This window comes from Stegodyphus dumicola, chromosome 1 (genome assembly GCF_044657685.1).
Source record: "Stegodyphus dumicola isolate Sdum_Otavi_A_Nest chromosome 1, ASM4465768v1".
NCBI lineage: Eukaryota > Metazoa > Arthropoda > Arachnida > Araneae > Eresidae > Stegodyphus > Stegodyphus dumicola.
Genome location: NC_140768.1, coordinates 295,347,186 through 295,370,190, shown reverse-complemented (window position 1 = coordinate 295,370,190; position 23,005 = coordinate 295,347,186). Strand labels below are relative to the sequence as shown.

The window sequence follows — 23,005 nt, the reverse complement described above, 5'->3', positions numbered from 1 at the left end:
CTCTGTAATTTTTGTGTGTATGATATTTCATGTAACCATTCCCAAGACGTAGGCCTGGCTGGTCGGGGCTCATTTGATGCCTTTTTCCGGGTTCATTTCTCTGAGAACAGACTTTATGATAGATAAGAAAAGGCAAGATCTCAGATAAGAAAATCTTATTTTCACTTAAAGGGGTATAATTTTACACTTCATAAGATTATACAGAAAGAGTGTAAGAACGCGCTTCGAAGAAATTAAACAGTTATTACCGTGCATCGAGTTTCCGCATCAAACCAAGTGGGGAGCGAGAATCACCTCTCGAGTTGCGGCATCGAATCACATGGTGAGAGAGTCACTTCTCGAGTGCAAAGTGTTAATAGAAAGAAAGAATAGGGAGTTGGCATAGAAACGGTAAATGATCTCAATAGTGAAATAAACTCACCTCCCGAATCAAAATTCGTTTTAATATACTATTGTTAAAAAGTTGGTTTTCAGATACATAAAAAAATTGCTGTAAATTTTGTCATAGTGAATTTTTTTTAAATTCAAAATTTTGTTTGCATCCAAAATCAAATGCAGATTTTCAAATTCTTCTGTAAAGAATGAAATCTGTAGTTATGAAAATCTGGGTATCAGAAATAAATATTCTGAATAGATAATTAACAGTTATAACACAAATCAAATAATTGCTTTAAACACATTTTCATATTTAAAATTCATGTTATGTTTATAATCTTACGTGAAAGTTTCTTTTTCAAAAAACTCAGTCCTGATATCTCCATTTGAGGAAAGTTTTCTGACTTCTGAATGAGCTGTTTAATAATTAGTGTCATGAAATGTCCAAAGAAAGGAATTTCTAGTTTTGAGTGCCATTGTATTTTTTCATACCAACCAATTCTTAGAAGATCATCAAAATCACTGCAATGAAAATATGAAGAATATCAAAAATAAATATCTTAACCTTTTGAAAGAAACATTCTGAAGGTTTATTTTATCGAGGACTCTTCTAACTAAAATTAATTTAATGAATATACTTTTATTAATTTGTTAAATGAATGTTATAGATTAGTCTGTTCCCGTATAATACATCTATGCTTTATTAGGAAATGTATTCTGATTATATATATCAAGCATGGCTAAACCGTGACTCTTGCTCACAAGCTGCTTGCGGGTCTTGTGACCCCTTAAATGCGACTCGCTTGTAATTACAGTAGTTTTACTTTTGAAACAGAAATCTTGCAACTACATGCTTCATTATCAATCTGGTATTTAATTTCTTAAATTACATAACATTTGTAATAATTAATACTGTGTGCTTTCAAAGTAACAAACGCAAGTAAACAATTCGTGCAAATGCCGTTTACTACTCTTTATTCAGACTTGAGATAGCCTCATAGGCCAAGATTTTTTTTTAAAGGAGGAACTCTGTCCCTGCAGGTATTGACTGCTGAAGGATTTAAAAAAGAAAAATTTTAGGAGAAACTATCCATGCAGGGGCCCTTTTAATTTGGAAACAATGTGAAATCTAGTAGATTCCCGTGCAAACTTTATTGAAAATGGAATAAAGCTTCCTCGACGTATTTCCAGCAGATTTGTCCGAACCTTCTCACATACAACTGAGCATTAACATTCCAAAGCATAGCCCATCAATACACAAAGCAGTTGGTTTCTGTTAAATTTTCTTCGCAATTTTGGCAACATGCCAACACATTTTTTACGAATTGCATGAAACGCTATCTTACATTATGATTCTTAGAATCTCAAGTTTTACTTTTGATACTACATTTGTTCAACGACGATTAATTGAGGCAAAAATCCACTTTTATCACGAAATCTCCGTTTCACGAATATTATATTAAGAATGTTGTTGAACATTATATTGGCACCCAACAGAATTTCACAGTTATTCTAGTTTTATTTCTTTTATTATGCTCAAAGGATTTTAGAAATTCTTTTCACAGTTTACTAAAATTTTATCTACATTAATGCATGGAACTATAGTTATAACTTAATAAACATTAATTTTCATGAAAGATCACTTTATTTGTACATAGTACAATTTGCTTTTAAAAGTATGCTGCATTTTTTTTTTTATATCAATCGGCTTCAATTTCGCCTAATTCAATATTTTATATTATCATGCATATTTTCCATCTGTAATTTAATCGGTAAATTTTAAAAGAAAGGAATTAAATATTATACCTAGTACACACAAATGAGCATTCTAGTTTTCCTTAGGAAAGGGAAAGGCTGATTCATTTATTGTTAAGAATGGTAAAAGTCACATTATGATTACATTAACGAATATGCAAATAAAGAATATATTGGTTATTTTCTCTTATGCATTGTCTGGTTAGTGCTCTGTTTTACAATAAATTTATGGAAGAATATTTTTAAGGAAATGCATGCTGGAGGTTTGAGTTAGCAAATGCATAAGTTTCATCTGTAGAAAATTTTACAAATGCAATTTTTGAAACTTAGCATTTCTTCATCATACATCTAAATCAGAACTCAATTTTTAAAATACAAGACATTGCTTGTTCTCTGTTCACATTTAATACTATTACCTTACATCTGCGTTTCTTTTTGCAAGTTATTCAGTGTGCCTTAGAAAGTGCAATGTAAAATCATCTCTTGCCTGTGCAAATAACCCATGTGAATTTTGCCATAGTCATTTTATAAGGTATTTCTCCCACTTCCCTAGCGTGCATTCGTGGTGTAACGGTAGCACACTGGGCCGGTATTTCAGAGGTCCGTGGTTCGATTCCCGGCGAAGGCGGCTGCATATTTTTCATCTCTCCGGCTTCCAAATATACCTAACGTCTCTACAAGTGGCGCTCGAACTAAAGGGTTGTGGATGATGATTCTCCGCACCCAGGATTTGGCGACTAGGTCCCTTAAAACCCTAGTTGCCCTTTAAAATGGGGAGTATATAAGGTATTTCTCCCACTTCCCTAGCGTGCCTTCGTGGTGTAACGGTAGCACGATGGGCCGGTATTCCAGAGGTCCGTGGCTCGATTCCCAGCGAAGGCGGTTGCATATTTTTCATCTCTCCGGCTTCCAAATATAACTAATGTCTCTACAATTTAAATAAACAATTCTTCTTATACAATGCTTATAGATTCAAAAGTATTAAAAACTGCAGCTCTAAAAAAGAAAAAAAAAAAAAAAAAAATTGTGTTCCTGAAGAAGAAGAAGAAGAAGTTAAGTTGCTTATAAGATTGAAAGAATTTTGTATAAATTCTTCATCCATCTCTCTCTCTTAATAAATAAATACTTAAGTTTTTCTTGCTCAAATTTAAGTTGACGATAGTTTGTAATGATTTGTTATAAAAAATTTTGTGTTAAAACTTAAGAAACAGTAAGAAATAAAATATTTGTTCTTTCATTTGTTAATAAAGTTCTGCGTTCGCAATTTATATCCAAAATTATGATGTTCTTTAGTTTTGCATGTATACATTTTTTAGATGTGAGATTCTATAACAGATTTTTCTGCTTATAAGAAAAATTAAAACTCTTATTTATATTTGAAATAAATTATTATTGATGAAGTTTGTCCGTAAACCTGAATTTTTACCTTAATTCAGTTTTTGGATCATCAAGTATGGAGGACCATAATTCATGGCATTCTGTAAGTATTGGTTCACATAATCCACAAAGAATTGCATAGGCTCCTTGATAATTGTGCATTTTGTAGGAAAACACTGCCACCTATAAAAGATAACTGTCAACAAAATTGCATTCTTTAATGAATTATTGAGTTAATTTCAGAATATTTCTGTTGTCTAAGACGCTAGTTATACATATCGAAACCACTAGGAAGATTCTATTCTACACTCATGTCCATAAATTAAGGATAATGCAAAAACAGGCAAAGGAAGAGTTAGAAGTAAAACAAATTTGACTTATTTGTAAAGCTTATTTATTAAACAAAAGGTAAAGAGCAAAAAAAGATGCTATATGTTTGATATTATTAAAAAAATTAGCGATTTTTTCTCCCTGGAGCAAATTAAAAAAAAAAAAAAAAAAAAACCTATTTACAAAAAAAACAATATTACATGGTTGGTATGATTCTTAATACATTGTATGTCTCCCAGACGATGCAATACAGTCCGTACAACGCCTAGGCATGCTGAGTATCAAATTATCGATCTGATCTTGGGGGATATTACACCACTCAAAAAGCAATGCTCTCCGACGTTCCGGTAGACATGTAGGAGTAGGTTGACAGGCTGCAACTCGTCAGCCAAGCATGTCCCACACGTGCTGTACTGGATTCAAGTCCGGTGAGAATGCTGGTCAGTCCATACGGGTGATATCTTCCGATTGAAGACATTCGCTTACGATGTTTGCACGGTGAGGACGGGCGTTGTCATCCATAAACACAAATTGTGCGTCCATGGCGCCCCGAAACAAACGTACATGTTGTTCCAGAATGACGTCCCGATAGATTTGACTTTTCATGGTTCCAATTTGAACATGCAGGTCAGTTCTGGAACCCAGAATAATCCCACCCCAAACGAGCACTCCTGCACTACCATAACGGTATCGTTCAATGATGTTTTCTTGGTGGTAACGGGTACCTGGAGCTCTCCATATGAAAGTTCGGCGAGAATCAGACTGCAAGCTAAACCTGGACTCGTCGGAAAACATCACACAAGCCCACTGTTGCGGTGTCCACAATGCATGCTCTCTACTCCAGGCTAACCGCAAGCGACAGTGACTTGCAGTAAGTGGAACGCATCTGACAGGTCTACGAGCATATAGACCAATCTTCCCTAAGCGTCTGTACACGGTCTGCCTTGACATTGTTGTACCAGTGGCTGAAGAGAACTGACGAGACAGGTCTGAGGCTGTGCTGCGCCTGTTTCTTTTGGCAGTAACTGCCAAATACCGGTCCTCATTCTGCGTTGTAACTCTGGGGCGACCTGTGCTGTAATTTCTACTCACATTACCATCATCTTGGAATCGTTGCCAAAGCCTGGAGATGACACTCTGGGCAATTTTAAGTTCGTCTGATACTTCCAGTTGGGTATGACCACATTCCAGACGGCCGATAATTCTGCCACGTAAAAAATCATCCAAATGCGTCCTTTGTGTCATAGCTATTCGTTTATTGCTTATAATGCTTATAAAGCGCCTGCGAACAATTTTACTTCTTTGCCTTTATTCCTTATATATCACTCTCTTACACTCTCGTCGTTGTGACGTACCATCGGTGTCATCTGGTTACTTCCTGAAATTTGCATATGATTCTTGAAGATGTGTGTAGTGATTTTACAGGTGATGTATTTATTTTAGAGTTCGATTTCCGTGTGACTCCGAATTATCCTTAATTTATGGACATGAGTGTATTTTAAGGACTATAGCTTTATTAAATCAAAGAATGCACTTTTTTATCTGAAGAGATAATTATTATTTAATACGAATAGCAACCTTCAATGTTGCGCGAATATGGATGAGTTTATATGTCTAAATTCTGAGCAGCAGTAAGTTATTCAGTGTGATGAGATGCAAGTAAGACATTTCACCTGTCATTTCAAGCGTTGTGCCGCATTCCGATGCAGAGTCGTAACTAGGGTTTTCAGCGCCCAGGAACAACTGAAGATTTCGCGCCCCCTACTGCTTGCCAAGGATGGAAAACATTTAATTCTAAAATGTCGTAACATCAGTTTGGCGCCCCTTGGATTCTGCGCCCGGGAACAGATCCCCCCTTGCCCCCCTCTAGCTATGCCCCTGCTCCGATGAATCAACATATTTCTGTCATAATTTCAGCGGATATATGTATCGTCTGCTGCATTTGAGCCTCCAGTTTCTCTGATTTCAAGTACCAAGGAACTGTGTCACTATATACATATTGATTATTTTTCTATACATATTATTATTGTGCATATTCTATACATATTGTTATTGTGCATATTTGATTGATCTAAAGTGGTTAACAACGATGCTGCTTCGCAATTGGAACGAGTGGCAGTTAAGTCACCGCCTTTTTTCTCGCCGAGGACCAGCGTTATGGTTCATTCAATTGGATGCGCAGTTGAGTCACATTACTGCCGGCGAAACTCAATTTTATACAGCGATCGCCGCGTTAGAATCAGAGGTACTGCAATCAGCTCGTGAAATAATTTTGAATCCACCGGCGACGGACAAATACAAATCTTAAAAAAAAAAAAATTAATTTCTGTTTATGAAGAATCCGAGACAGTTAAAATCGAGTAGCTGTTGCACGATTTACGGTTGGGTGATATGAGGCCTTCTCACTTGCTGTTTAAAATGTCAGACTTAGCCGCCGGTAACCTAACGGATAACATTCTTAAAACATTATGGATGAATAGACTACCATCTAACATGCAAACCATTTTAGCGGCCAGTAGCGAGCCACTTAAAAGTCTTCCCGAAATCGCTGATAAAATTCACGAGCTGGCCATTCCAGCGCAAATACACGCAGTGCAGGCTCCTGGTCCAGGTACTGTGTCCTCCGGGTATTTGTTTTTACCACCACAAATTTGGAAACAAGGCAAACAAATGCCGCCCACCGTGTCGTTATAACAACCAGGAAAACGAGAAGGGCCTTTGCTTGAAGTTGTGAACGACAGCGGCCGGAATTTTGCACGCCTTTTTGTCATCGAAACGAATTCGGCTTAAGGTTTCTTGTAGACACCGGGGCTGATGTTTCTGTCGTTCCACCATATTTTCACGAACAAAAGCGCCTTACCAAGTCACAACCTTGTGTAGCAAATGGAACTCCTATTCAAACTTTTGGTGAACGCCTGATATCTGTTGATTGAGGATTGCACCGCAACTTCCAATAGCCATTCATTATTGCTACTGTTTCAAGTCTTATTATTGGCGTTGACTTTTTTCAAAAATTTTCTTTGCTTGTCGATCTTAAGAATCGCCGTTTGATAGATTCCGCAACCAACTTAATTTATCCGGGAGTAACTCGCAATAGTCAAGATTTGAGCATTAAACTGATTTCGGGTAACTCCCCATGGCATCAACTTCTCAGAGAATTCCCTACAAACACGCGCTCAGTTATGAGTATTTCCGAACCCAAGCACGATGTATTACATTATATTGAAACTACCGGACCTCCTATTGCCGCTAAATCAAGAGGCTTACCTCCGGACAAGCTTAAAGTCGCCAAAGAGGAATTTCAATACATGATGGAACAGGGAATTTGCCGTCCTTCAAAAAGTTCATGCGCCAGTCCGCTCCATCTAGTTCGGAAACGAAAGGGTAAGTGGCGATTATCGCTGGTTAAATGCAGCTACAATTCCTGATCGTTACCCAGTCCCTCCCATTCAAGACTGAAAGTGAAAAGCTATTTTTACAACCATTGATAATGAGCGGGCGTATCACCAAGTGCCCGTTAACCCAGTTGATATTCCAAAACCTGCGGTTATTACGCCGTTTGGACTATCTGAGTTTCCGGTCATGACTTTTGGCTTATGCAATGCTGCTCAAACGTTCCTACGCTTCATGAATCAGGTGTTAAACGGCCTCGACTTCCGTGTACCTTATATTGATGACGTCTTAATCGCCTCCTCTTCAGAGCAAGAACACCTATCACATTTGAGAACAGTTTTTGAACGTTTTCAAAGGTACGGTGTCAATCTTAATCCTTCCAAATGCGTTTTTGGCCAACCAAGAGTATCCTTTCTTGGTCATGAAATTTCCTCTGATGGCGTTCGACCTCTTCCAGATAGAGTCACCGCTATCCGCGATATGCCCGAACCATCTACAGTGAAGGACTTAAGAAGATTTCTTGCTATGCTCAATTTTTATCGACGTTTCTTACCTCATGCAGCAACCATACAAACACCACCAAATTCTTTTTTGATTGGAATCAAGAAAAACGATAAACGTGTTATAACCTGGACCACAGAATCTCGTGAAGCGTTCCAAAAATGCAAAAATGATTTAATTTCTGCAACAAATTTACAGTATCCTTCCACATCTAAATCATTATTACTCTACGTTTATAAGGTATTTCACCCGCTTTCCTAGCGTGCCTTCGTGGTGTAGTGGTTCTGCACGCTGGGCCGGTACTCCAGAGGACCGCGGTTCGATTCCCGGCGAAAGCGGTTGCTAATTTTTCAATCTCTCTTGCTTCCAAATATCCTAATGTCTCTACAGTGGCGCCCGAACTAAAAGGAGTGTAGAATGAGTATTCTCTACACCCAGGATTTGGCGATTGAGCCCCTAAAATCTCCAGTCGCCCTTTAAAAAGGGGAGTATATAAGGTATTTCTCTCGCTTTCCTAGCGTGACTTCGTGGTGCAGTGGTTCTGCACGCTGGGCCGGTACTCCAGAGGTCCACGGTTCGATTCCCGGCGATAGCGTTGCATATTTTTCATCTCTTCTACTTCCAAAAAGTAACCTAATATCTCTACACGTTGACGCATCAACAACATGTATAGGAGCAGTTTTAAAACAGAAAGATCAAAAATTATGGAAACCACTTTCATATTTTTCTAAAAACCTCTCTCGAGCACGAACCAGATACAGCACTTACGATCGCGAATTATTAGAAATTTATGAAGCTGTCAAATATTTTCGGCATATGCTAGAGGGACGCGTTTTCATGATCTTCACAGATCACAAACCCTTAACCTATGCTTTTCAACAGCGTTCGGATAAAGCTTCTCCTCGTCAAATGAGATACCTAGACTTCATAGGGCAATTTTCAGCAGATATCCGTTATATTGCGGGTTCGCAGAATATTGTAGCAGACATCTTGTCTCGTATTGAAGAACTAGCCGTTCCTTCGACAATAAACTTTGCTGCCCTTGCGGATGAACAACACCGGAATTCAGAACTACAAACCCTCTTGAAAAGCAAATCTTCCACCAATCTCAACTTGCAACCTATGCAGCTGTCACCTGGAAAATCACTTTATTGTGATGTTCAGGATTCAAAATTTCGACCTTATGTTCCCTCCGCGTTTCGCCATGCCATTTTTAGTCAGTTACATCGTCTGTCACATCCTGGCATCAAGGCTTCGAGGAAACTGATATAGCAACATTTCGTATGGCCTAGCATGCAAAAGGACATAGCCAACCGGACACGTTCGTGCTTGGAGTGCCAAAGATCTAAAATTGTCAGACACACCACCAGCCAACTTAAAAATTTTAATTTTTCCTCATCTCGCTTCAATCACGTGCACCTCGACTTGATCGGGCTCTTATATTTATTAATAATAATATAAAACATGAATAAAATTAATTATTATGTGTACATTTTTCTTACCTTGGATGAAGCAAATTTATCATTTACTTCATCAAAGTCGATCCTTTCAAATTTTTCTCTTTCCTCACTTAAAAATGCTAGATGACTTAAGGGATCTTGTCCCATCGTTGTTTGTAAATATGTGAAAATTTATTTTAATTTGCTGAACGAACGTTCACAGCTAGCATTTGATAACGAAACAGTAAGTAGTATTTGAAGTGCCACTCTTAGGTTTGGAAAAACATTTCCTCTATATATCTGTAGTAGAGTTTTAGGTTCTGTGTCTTTTCTACTGCGGAGTAACGTCATGCAGTCACATTCACTGCTCAAAACAATTAGGGGATATTGTGGGCTCGGTATGAAATAACCATATAATCGATAACCTTTTTGAACAAAAGAAAATAGAAGAGATTATAAAGTAAAATTATAACGTTTACAAATTTGGGAATATGCAAATTTAGTCTGTGACGTCAAAAACTATGCGTTTTAGATAAGGAGTAAGGAGCGACCTGCAGTATTCCTTTTGTAATAGAAGATTAAAAACAATTCACATGCGTTGAGTGCTTCGTAGCAGTGAATATACGATGTCTCAGCAAGATGACTTAGTTGAATCGGTAGCCAGGAAGGCCATCAGTCGTTTACAGGAGAGTCAAACGCAATCCATTGTAGCGGAAGCGTTACGAATTTCCCAAAATGTCATTTCCAGATTATGGAATCGGATTTTGGAAACTGGATACATTTGAGAAATTCGGGACAAGGTCGTGTTATCGTTTTAAAATAAAAACGGGAGATATACAATCATTTCGTTTAAATATATATATCTACTTTTTAGAAATAAAGTGGTCAGAAAGAACGTTTTGTTTGATGTACACATTTATATATTATTTTACACATTTATCAGAAAAATCAAGAAAATAAATAATTAATTATATTACAATAGTTATTAATTTTAAATATATTTTCCAGAAATTGATCAAAATAAAAACTGAAATTTTCCGGAAAATCTTATTTGGAGACCATTTGGCGCTCCTCTACGAGCGGCGCCCGGGGCATCATGTACCCCCTTTCACCTCCCTCGCTACGCCACTGCCTTATTTTGGCAAACATTTTGAAATCAATTTCGAGAGCAATCAGACATAGGAGCGAAACGAATTTATGTGAGAAAAAAAAAAAAAAAAAAACTGTGAAACCAAAAGAAAACAAATGCCACGCAATCTGTATAGGAAAATAACAATGAAACATGAAAAGGCTAAGATATTAGAATTCTGAAAGCGTCGAAAAATTAATGTCATTAACTAAAGTAGGTAGAAAAAATTTGTTAATGTGGAAAGGGTTCAAAGAAATCCATTTACTAACTGAAGAAGCTCAATCGATAATTTTTGTTGATCTAAAATCAAAATTAAGATTAAGTGCCCAATTGTGATTAGCTATCAAAAGTTTATTAATTTCTCCTTCCAAAAATACGATTCATGTTCCCCTGACGAGACATTGTAACGTTTTTTCAGGCTGGGGGATCTATGTCTACACAGTATTAGGGCAGTGTTGTTACGATTATTTTTAATGTTGAAATGTGGCATTATGACGGCAAGAGGTATTTTTTAATTGCTTATTATGTACTGTTATGCGCTAGACTTTTTTTCTTTTTTGTTAAGTGATCCATTTTTTAATATAAATATCTATGAAAATGTTTTTTAAAATTTTCTTATTGTATGCTAAAACTTCATAATTATATATGCAAATTAAGAATTAAAGTAAGTATAATAGTTATCAAGATTGAGCATTTCGAACAGATAAATCCAAAATTGTTTTGGTTTGTTAAAAATCTGGTAGCTGCAAAATGGCACTATTTATTTTTTAAAAAATTGCTGTGCATTAGCAGCCAAACATAACGGATGTAACATCGGATGAAGTAAAAGCAGAACTTTTTTTTTTCTGTAAAGTACTCATAAATATCATTTGAAATTCTTCAGTGTCAAACATCCTATTTCACAGTATATCTTATATATGGTACGTTATATTTTTCATTTTCGGCACATGCCTCATATTTCATTAAATTCATTATGGGTAGACTGGTCTCACATTTCACTAAAAAACTTAATAACTTATTACTTAAAAAACTATTTACACAATGTCTTAGGAATATTATATTTCATTGAATTTTAGGCATGTTACAATGTCACAAACATGGTCGCCATTTACTGGAGGTGTTTTATTTTCAGGTAGTAGAAATTTCCAGTTCGACTCCTTAATGTTTCATATATAGTGATCGTAATTCCTTGTCTAGAACCAAAATCGTTTACCGTAAATCTATTTCTGTTTGATTCTCCATGGAAAGTCCTGTAACTCTGCCAATTAAATAATATCCCCTTTCTACTACTGCATATATCATGCTCCCAAAATTTTCTTTCCAAAATATTTGCTTTCTAAGAAGGTAATTATTTGAAATCAGTTTCCATTGAGAGAGGATTTTCTGCAACTGACAGTGATGAATCCTTTCAGAAATCTTCCTTTTACTATCACAAATGACCTTCAGCTCTTGAAAATAACTAGCGGGCTGCGACCAAAAAAAATTTATAAGTTCTATGTACCCCGGAAAAGAAAATCTATAAAAATCTTTCAGTATGAATTGAAATCAATTCATTCTTTCAAAGCAACAACCAATTCGTAAATAATTTTTCGTAGTCAAACCAGGAAACAACAGATCAGGTTGTAGAGACATTAGGTATTTTGGGAAAGCAGGCAAGATGAAAAATTAGCAACGCCTTCCCCGGGAATCGAACAGCGGACCTCTCAATTATGCGCTGAGTGTGCTGACCACTGCACCACTAAGCTCGCTAAGAAGGCGGGAGGATTAACGTTGCAATAACATATCCTGTCAAATTTTTTAAAGAAATTCTGAGACAGCTTGAGTATTTCATTGTCTACGGGCAAAATTTTAATATTGGTGTAAATAACCAACCGTGTTACGTACGAATCATAGAGAGTTTGTAATTATGCACAAAAGCTTAATTTGTAATTTTTGCAATAATTGCCTGTTTGATTGTGCTGTAGCGGCCCAAGCCGGCGCTGCGTATAGTAGGATTGGCCTAATAGTCTGTAAGTAAATTATCCTTTTCATATTTAGATGTTATTTTGAATTCCATCCGATTAATGCATAAATAGCCGTAAAAGCTTTATGCGCTTTGTTTTTGACATATTGAACGTGCGGACTAAACGTGAGTTTCTCGTCCAGTAGGACTCCTAAATATTTGATGCATTTTTCTTTTGGAACTGAAACGTTATTAAGCTTGATACTGTCAACTTCTGTTCTATTGTATCTAAAGAAAATAACTGAGGACTTTGTAGGGTTAATTTTAATTTTCCAAGCTTGGAACCATTGGGTGAGGGTATCAGCTGCCTTTTGGAGTTTTTCTTTAGCGCGATGCGGGTCGATGGAATTGCACAAAATAGCTGTATCATTCGCGTAATAAGTTAAAAGCAAGTCCAAGATGGGAGGCATATCGTTTCTGTACAAGCTGAAAAGGGTAGGCGAAATTATGCTACCTTGAGGCACTCCGGCATGAATAAATTTGCTGATAGATAGAATATTTTGATTTTAACCTGGAAATTTCTTCTGTCAAAGTAGTTTGCAATCATGACAATTAATTCAGGTGGAAATTAGTAGTTGATCAGTTTGATAAGAAGGCCGTACCTTATCAAACGCTTTTTCAGTATCTAAGAAAAGAGCTGCGACCGTTTCTTTTCCGTTTAAGCAGGCTCCGATGTGTTCGACTAATCTTGCAACTTGCTGAACAGTGGAAAAACCAGGTCTGAAACCAAACTGATAATCCCTGAGAAGATTTTTACTTTGTATAAAATTTTTAATTCTAGTGATGATAATTCTTTCAAATACTTTTGCAATGGCAGGGAGCAAGCTTGTAGGATGATAGCTGTACTTGACCGTGCCATCGTTGCCTGGTTTTCATAACCAAATTACTAAAAAATAATTTAATTTAAGTTTTTGGTGATTAAAACTATTCCTTTCCTATTCAAGTTTTTGAGTGCTTTATTTCCAATATAGTCGAACCTGCAGCTTTCTTCAGGTTGAATTGATTAATGATTTCTTTGACTTGTCGTCAGGTTGAGTTGATTAATGATTTCTTTGACTTGTCGTGGAGTAGTGGGAGTGCAGCTAAGATTTGAATTTAAAGTGAGAAAATCCGAAACATTATTTATAATATTAGTATCCTTTGAGTTGGGGAAATCATTCGTGGTGAACTATTTCTCATAGTCGCTTGCGAAGATTTGCTATTTCTTCTGTGTCATGAGTGCTTCGGTTATTGTGAGTAATGGGGCCGATAATATTTTCTTCTTTCTTTAACGGTTTATGAATCCTCCATACGTGTGGTCCCTATGCGAGAGATTGCTGACAAAATTATTCCATCAATAAATTTGTTGTTCAATTTTTAAAGATTCCATCCCTGATTTTAAAACTTGCAGAATTTTAGCTTAATATGATTTTATCATGCATTTTGTGGAATTTTGGCTGAATGCGGTTTGTCATGTCATTGTAGTTTGATATATATATCAACTAGACTGAAAGAGTATTGAAACTTCTCGTCAGGAAACATGAATCACATGTGCGAAAAGGAGAACTAAACAAAATTTTGTTACCAAATCACAAATGGATACTTAATCATAAAATTTTCCTTAAAGCTTTTTCAGTTAGCAAATTAGATTTATTTGTACCTTTCGACATTATCGAAAATTTTTCTTCTTTAGTTAATGGTACTAATTTTTTAAGGGTTTCAAATTTCTGATATCTTAGTTTTTTTTACGTTTCATTACTATTTTCCTCGATAGATTACATTCGCTTTGATTTTATTATGAACATCATCATTTGGTTTTATTATGCTCATGATGGAAAACTGTTCCAAAATATGTTGATTCAAACCTACAACAATTTTGAATACCAAATCGTGTAAATTTGTTGGTACAAATTTTCAAAATTCAATATAATTTAAATCACTTGCAGTTGAAATAAGTTCCTTATATTTGCTTTTCGTGTACTATGGTGCTCTAGGTAAAAAATTTCGATTTGGATTTCAGGCGGATAACAATTAACGTCTTGCAAAGAAATTGACAAAGGATCCCCGCCATTCCGGAGGAGAAAAGATCAGCATTTTTTAAAATCATCTTAAAAAATCATCAAACCTAGCGCTGAATGAATCCTGCGAAATGGATATTAGTAGTTCGGAGCATTATTGACTTTACATGTTATGATGACTATTTTAGGCGACTGGCCACGCAAGCGCTTTGAGTAGATATACTTTTAAATTTGTAGGAAAAAAAAAAAAAAATACCTGGATAAATCGATAGAAAGCTTCCGTTTTATCCAGACTGTTCTGTTGCGTCATAATTTCTGTCACCACCAAATTTTTTATTCTATTAAAAAAGAGTAAATATCCACATAGGTAAGGGCAGTTCACCTATCAATAAAAGAAAATTACTTCATTCGTTAAAGAACTAATTTTTTAATACATTCGCCATTTTAATTAGACAATATTAGATAAGGACAGATATAAATATATATATATTTATGTTATAAATTTTATGATGTTAAAACTTTTCGAACATCATGTTCTAACATTAACAGTTGCTAAATCTTTATATATAATAAAAGAAAGAGTCTGTCTGTGTGTGTGCGTGTGTGTGTGTTTTTCGTTTGTGCTGCGCTTAAGCTACGAAATTTGGTACATTTGTGACGAAATCGCGTCATTTTGAGACATAATGTGCTACAGGAAAGCAAGATTTTACTCTACACACTCTATTTTCACATCGTCATGAAACGTAGGCACTTAGCTATTTTACGAACTTAAAATAAATTTCGTGTTTCAATAAATCGATTAAATAAGAATTTATTTAACAAAGGGAACTTAACACCTTTTTAACGGGTTTTTTTTTCTAAAAAAGTTTACTTTTAAAAATGTACAGTTTATTTTTCTTTGATTTTTGGACACGTTAAACTTTAATCCTTGCGACTGCTTTTACAAAAAGAATTTTGGAAAAATGATAATATTTTGTATTTAAAAAAATTTTTTTAAATGAAGCTTCCGAGTTTTTTTAATGAAGTTGTTATGCAGAGTAAAATTCTACGCAGTTTTTAAATTTAACGTTTGGTGTTTCCTTCAGCCATTTTTCCGGTATATTTAAAAGCAAGACGAAGGCTGGCAGAGAAGCTGCTAGTATTCTTATAAAATTATAATGGATTTCAGTATAAAAGCGCTACAAATTAAACAATATGGAAGAGAAAAGTAGTGACGTTTCTTGTCTGATCAATATTTTAATTGTTCAGAAAGAATTTTCACACTTCAGAACTCATAAATTTATTTAAAAGGAAATAAGTGTACTGCTATTTCAGGATGCTCCAATATTTTCAGCATTTTAAAATCATAGGAGTAATAATCTCTACTAATAAATAATGAAAAATCTGTTTGTATGTTTCTGGCACTGTGGAAAGCACCTATAGTCACCAAATTTTGAATATAATAGTTCTCCCCCCGAACATGTGCACCATAAAGCCCGAATTGGGAGTTTCGAAATTTTTTTTATTTCATATTTTGTGCGAGTTTAATGAATTTTTATTAACAGACTCAGCTATCTGAAAAGTAGTGGCAACACTGTTCGATATAAAACATTTTTATTTCCTGCGTACTAGACTGTTACCATTCGGCAAAATGAAAGATCTTTCAATTTTAATCAACAAACTCAACAATTTAAAATGCAAAGTGTTGTCACAGCTTGAAATAAAATACTTTTATTTTCCGCGCTCCAGGTGTGTTGCCATTCAGTAAAGCGTAAGATATTTAACGTTCACATTTCATCTGTCTATTATTGATTAGAAAACCAAGCGATTTAAAAGCAATAGGCGTAAATCAAAATCGTAAAAACAATCTTGTATTTAGCGTAGGTATAATGAAACACTCAATCGATTTCGAGGGCAGCTAAAGGTCCCTCCTCATCAGGAGAAAGAAGTACCTAGAAAGAAGAAAATAAAGCAGAAGGAGTCACAACTAGATTTTTAATCAGAGTTGCACTGGCTGCCTACTTTTACTGAGCCAGGCTGTCTGATCGAGCATGAAAAGTTAGCGAAGTTAAAATAGGGAGCGAGGGGCAAATGCACCTTACGCTCAAAATCTGATCTTCAAATAATGGAAAGCAACCACTGAACGGATTTTTATACCCTCAGGTAGTACCAAACGCGAGGAGGTAACGCCATCTATCGGCAAAAATAACTGAATTAAGATAGTAGAATTTTAAAGGCATTAGGAAGGCCTGGATTAGACTTCAAATCATTAACTAAACCTGCTAAATCTTTGTGAATGTGAAAAGCCTCAAGAAAATCCAATTCACCTATGGAAGAAGCCTTTTGGATAATTTTTGCAAATCCAAAATCAAAATTATGGTTAAAAGTCCAACTATGATACGCTATTGAAGACTTGTTAATTTCGCCTTTTCTGACATAAGATTCATGTTCCTTGATACGAAACTTCAACGCTCTTTTCGTTTGGCCGATATATCTTAAACCACACTGACACGATATACTATAAATTCCCCAAGAATTCAAGACAGAAACGCAATCTTTTAGAATCGAAGGGTGAAGTTTATTAATAGGGGAGAAACCGACTTGAAAATTGAATTTCTGGAGAATCCGTGCAATTTTATAGATAACAGAAGGATAAAATGGAAGCACGACGAGGTTATTAATATTGTTTCTAACAGTGGAATGTCTTCTTTGATGGGAATCTGAAAATTTTTTAACGGCTTTATCAATAATCACGGGAGAAAATCCACGGTGAATCGCAACTGCTCTCAAATAATTAAGTTCATTGGTAAGCAAAGATTCAGAGGAACAAACTTTAAGCGCGCGGAATACATAATAGTAAAAAGAAGCCATTTTTTGCTTAACAGGGTGGCATGACTTGGCATGGGGTGGTAAACAAACTGCAAAGGGTTTGCGGTACACAGTGGTGCTAAAATCGGTTTCATTGCGGATTATAAGAATATCGAGGAAGGGGAGGGAATTGTTGGATTCAATTTCAAGAGTCAATTGGATGGCTGGATCAATTGAATTCATAATAGATAGAATCTCGGATAAATCCTCTTTATAACCGTCAAAAAGTGCGAAAGTGTCGTCAACATACCGAATCCAAAGACGAAAAGAAAGTTTATCAAATAATTTCATCTCAAAATAGTGCATATAAATGTCAGCAAGTACCGGACTGAGAGGATTACCCATAGCCAATCCTTCAACTTGACGAAAATATGCATTTTGGAAAACAAAGTTGGTTTGACTTAGTTAGTGACTAACTTTAGTAAGCGAAACCAACTCATTAATTTAAGTATGTGTAAAGTGAAATTCCCGAAGCCTAGTTTCAAGACAGTTTAGTGCTCCTTTGAACGGAACATTAGTAAACAGTGATTTGACATCAAATAAACCATAATGGAACGAAGAAGAGAAATATTTTTAAGTTTATCAATGACTTCAACAGAATTTTTTACAGAGTGAATATTGTTAGCAAGTAGAGGAGAAAATCTGGAAACTAAATATTTGGCCAAAGGATATGAAGCAGTACCTATGTTGGAAACAATTGGTCGAAAAGGAATACCGGTTTTGTGGACTTTTGGAAGAGCATAAAGTCTAGCGCAATTAGTAATAGGTGGAATAAGTGATTTCTTCAACTGAGTTGGCAGAATGTGGGAAGATTTAATGGCACTTTTTACTTTCGTGAGGTCCGAAGTTGAAGGATCTTTAGGGATCGAGCAGTATGGGCCTTCATTTATCAGTTTAGAGACTCCAGTAATATAAGTGTGTTTGTCCATAACAACGATCTGTCCGCCCTTATCATCTTTAGAGATAATGATATTAGTATCAGAATGAATTTCACGTAAGATTCGAACCCAAAGATTTGTTAAAATTAACGTTATGAGTAATTAGGTGGCGGATTGTATCTATCCTTCTGCGTTTCCGAAATTTTGGAGAATTTAAAGGCTTTCTCTATAGGGGCGATGATTTGAGGAATTGAAGGTTTAGATGTCTTTGAAAAGTTGAAATTATATTTTAATACTTTTAACTGATCCTCCGAAAGATTCCTATTGGAGATATTAACGATGGGGTTAACGTTTACAGTGGGAAGATCAGCTAGATAGTTGAGACTATCCGACTGGTGTGTGAGTTTAAGGAATTTAGAAATAAGCACATTTTTATGCCGTTGACAAACGGTATCGGTTCTAGACCAGGATGAATGTTCAAATGATGAAAAATTTTCAGTGGAATTAGCAATTTTTAAATGGAGGTAATATAATTCAAATTCAATTTTAAATAAACGTTTGCGTGTGTCCCTTATAATGTGACGAAGAAGCCAATTTGAATTTATGCAAAATTTTTGAAACGTGAACGGAAGCTTTTGGGCTACATTTCACATGTATAAATTTGGGAATGATATTTTGATGTTTGCATTTAAGTAGAAACTGTAGATTATTCAAGAATTTCGCACGCTTAAGGCGTAACTTACAAAATCGGTTCCTGTCAGTGGACATATTGTGAAAAGGGCACAAGCAAGAAACAAGTGAACAAAAGAAATATAATTCCGAAAGTCCAAACAAGTAATTAATTATAACATGAAAAAACACCAATAAATAATGAAGACAATTTTCATCAACATATGACAAAAACATTCCAAAAGGAGATAAACATCCAATACTGAAAACCAATAGCCACGTGGAAAGAAGCAACGAAAGTCAAAATCGTGCACGTGGTAAACCGATAAAAAATAGAAATTCCTCTAAAATGCCGGTTGATATCATTGTAAGGATCTTAAGTTTTACTAACGTTTATTTTATTTTAAATCTTTACTATCACTTCTTATTTTCTACTTCCGGCCAGAATTATAAGCGTGAAGGTTTTTATGCAAAGTTTGTCTGGCGAACGCCAAGTATTTAAGTTGTGGCCTTTTGCCAAGCGAGAGAGAGGAAGCAGTTGAGTCAAAGCAGGCCGCTTACCTTAGAAGTTACGCAGTTGCTGTTTGCCTTCCAGGCCAGAGGTTTTAATCCTCTTGATAAATTTAAACGTATTGTAGTGTTCACAGTCTCTGTGCTACATACGCTTCCTGTTATTATAAGGCCAATCTTCCACGTGTATTATTCTAAAGTTAAATTAGAGTTTAGTTTTATTTTTATACTTTTACGTTAGACCCCAAGTGGCGGGTCAGTGTATTCCGAATTACGGAAGTTATTGTATATAGAGAAAAATAAAGGGTTTTGTATACCCTTCGTCTGTATCCTGTCTACTTACCTCAGTTAGTGAACATAGCTTTAGTAAGCTCTCTGTTCCGAGTCAGGTCCTTGTATGTTCCCGAAGAAGGTTAGAAGGAACATTGACCCTGATAGTGGCGCCCAACGAAGAAGAATAACCATGGCCGAATTTCAAGAAGAACCTGTGCTACCTGCAGAAACGGCTCAGAATCCAGAAATGCCAGCTGCCGCCCTGGAAGGATTTGGTTACATCGTCCAGACCATGCGCGCTTCGATGAAACCAGAAGCAACATTTAATGGAAACTCACCGGTAACCAGTTTTTTGGAAAAATTGGATGACCACTTCATGCTCTACCCCGTGCACGAGTTTCAAAAAGTTACCTTAGCTACCAGCGCTTTGAGGGCCCAAGCGCTTAACTGGTTCAAATGTATAGGCAGAAGTCTCTTGGGTCAAGCAGGAAGTCCCACCTATACTTACGAAAATTTCAAGACTGCCCTACTAAAAGCCTTCCCTGTTGTAAGGGATCGTGCGAAATTAGAAACGGAACTTTTCAGTATATATCAACAAAGAATCGAAAACCTCTCGAGCTTTATTTTAAGAAAAATTCACGTTTTCAAACTCTTGTATGGAAACCGTCCGGATCCTGAAATAATTCAAGGGATTTTGCGGAGGTTACTGCCCCAAGTGCAAGACTTTATTGAATTAAGAAATCCGACTACACTGGAAAAGTTATTTGAGCTAGCAATCCAGTTTGAAAGTAGAAGAACGGCGGACGTCGAAAGAAGACGCCAGTATCAACAGCGAAACCAATTTGGTGCGCCAAGACTACAGCAAACTCAAGCACATGGCTACGGAGAAAAAGCGAATCAGTGGGCAGGGAAACCCGAGCATTCAAAAACAGCCGGCGAACGTCGACAGTTCAATAGCAACCCAGGAAAAAAGTCTCAAGGCCAGTGGAAAAAGAAGGAAAGCACGGAAAGGAAAAATAATTTAAACTAAAACGGATTTCTGCTGACGGGAGGGTGCGGAAATCCGAAGATTAAGAAAACCCCTCTTCTTACAAGTTAAATACAGTAATGGTGAAAAATTTGACTCTTCCGAAGATTGAAGTCTTGGTGAATAATATCCCAGCCACCGCACTCCTGGATACTGGCGCGCAGTGTTCCTGTGTGGCAGAAGAGTTTTTTAGAAAGTATTTTCGCAAATACCGCATATATAATGCGGATAATACAACAGTGTTAGCGGCGCAAGGAGAAAAATGTAAGTGCGTAGGTAAAGTACCTTTGTATATCCGTATCAAGGACGAACAAATAAAGGTGATGTTTTTATAGTAAAGAATCTGCAAGCACATTTAATTTTAGGAATAGATTTTCTTTCAGAAGCCCAAGCTACGCTGGATTTTAATGAAGCGTCCCTTAAGCTGATAATGAAACCAGTTCGTACTGAAAACGCTGAACCGCCGATGGTAAATGTCGACCACCTGCCTAATGACGAGCAAGAAAAAATCCGACAAGTGGTAAGTGAATTTGCTTCTTTATTTAGTGATATTCCAGGATTTACTCAGGTTACTAATCATAGTATTGACACCGGAGATGCATTGCCAGTTCGTCAAAAACCATACCGGTATGATAAGAATAAGGAAAAAATTATAGAATGGCATATTACCGATATGCTACGTAAAAAGATCATAACGCCCATCTCAAGTAGTTATGCTAGCCCGGTGGTTTTATGTAAGAAAAATAATGATTATCCTTTGGAGCATCCAAAAAGGTAGAGATTCGCTATTGATTACCGTAAATTAAATTCCATAACGAAATATCCGGTATATCCGTTACCGATCATAGAAGAAATTTTAAGGAACATAAAATCAACCAAATTTATGACGACTTTAGACTTAACGACTGGTTATTTTCAAATAGGAATGAGGCCTGAGGACGTGCCTAAGACTGCTTTTATAACCAAGTCTGGCACTTATGCATTTTTGCGTATGCCGTTTGGCCTTTCAGGGGCCCCGGCAACATTTCAGCGATGCATGGCCATTGTGTTAAGACCTGTTCTTGGAAAGTCCACATTTATTTATTTAGACGATATCATTATTACTAGTGATAATCTCGACCAACATGTACAGGATTTAAGACAGGTGTTTTCTTTATTAAATGAGGCCGGTCTAAAAGTTAATGTCGAAAAGTGCAAATTTGCAGCCCCTGAATTAAAATATTTAGGTTACAAAATATCTCAAAAAGGGATCGAGACAGATGAATCAAAAATAATCGCTGTACAAAAGTATCCGATTCCAAACACGGCAAAGAAGCTCTCTTCTTTTCTAGGATTTTGTTCATATTATAGGTCCTTTATAAAAGATTTTGCGGCTATCGCGGAGCCATTGTTAAAATTAAAAAGGAAAAAGGCAAGATTCTCGTGGACGGCCGAAGCCAATAGTGCTTTCGAAAAATTAAAACAAGCATTAACGCAAGCCCCTGTGTTGAAATTTCCTGAAAAGGATGAGAATTTAGAAATTTCAGCGGATGCTTCGGATTATGCGGTAGGAGCGGTACTTTCGCAAAATCAGCAGCCCGTGGCATTTTTTAGCCGAACTTTAAATCAAACACAAAGAAACTATTCCGCGACCGAGAGAGAGGCACTTGCAGTTCTGTTAGCAGTGCAAAAGTTCCGAGTCTATTTTGGAAAGGCTCCGATAACAGTATACTCTGATCATGCGGCGGTAACTATATTGTACTCAGGGGAAAATTTATCCCCAAGGTTAATAAGATGGACACTCAAGCTGCAAGAATATAATCTGGTAATCAAGCATACCCCTGGAAAGGAAAATATCGTAGAAGATGCCCTATCAAGGATTAAAATAGACGAACAAGGCAATACCGTAAAGATGGCAATGCTTACAGCATGTACAATAAATTCCCGAGAAACTGTAATAACCGAACTAGGTAAGGATCCTGAGTTTGGAAGCATTTATGAGTATTTGAAGGATCCTGAAAATTTTAGCCACCAAGATATTGTGGCGATAAGAAATAGGGCGGCCCATTACGAACTAATAGATGGTCTATTATTTTATACAAAAACTACGAATTCCAACAACGAATTTCGACCTGTTATCCCAGCTAGTCTTAGATTAAATATCCTGCAGGAGCTCCATGACAGCCCTTTAGCTTCTCATGCTGGTATTCGAAAAACTATCCAACGCGTACGCGAGGCAGTCTACTTTCCTGAACTGCAAAAGTTAACAAGGGCGTATGTCCAGTCCTTCCCAACATGTCAAGCAGTTAATTATATTAATTTCCGCCCGGCCGGGTTTCTAAATAGTATTAAATCCGAATTTCCAAACGAAATAATTGGCATCGATTTATTGGGCCCTTTCCCAAAAAGTCAGTTAAATAAAAGTCGCTATCTCCTTGTTATGGTTGATCATTTTAGTAAATGGACCGAAATTGTTCCCTTAAAACGAACCTCCGCGAAATTAGTTACTGATTCTATTTTAAAT

The 23,005-nt window shown here is 36.3% G+C and overlaps 1 protein-coding gene across 1 annotated transcript in view; it reads right to left on the bottom strand.

Annotated features, from left to right (window-relative positions):
- Positions 1-498: 498 nt before the first annotated feature.
- The window catches only part of LOC118199244 (uncharacterized), a 32,456-nt gene continuing 9,949 nt past the window's right edge, over positions 499-23,005 (bottom strand). Inside the window, exons 4-6 of the mRNA XM_035371050.2 lie at positions 14,555-14,680; positions 3,557-3,690; positions 499-897 (exon numbers count right to left, since the gene is read on the bottom strand). Coding sequence (XP_035226941.2) covers positions 696-897; positions 3,557-3,690; positions 14,555-14,680 — 462 coding nt within the window. The 3' untranslated portion in view covers positions 499-695. The remainder of the gene's footprint in view (positions 898-3,556; positions 3,691-14,554; positions 14,681-23,005) is intronic.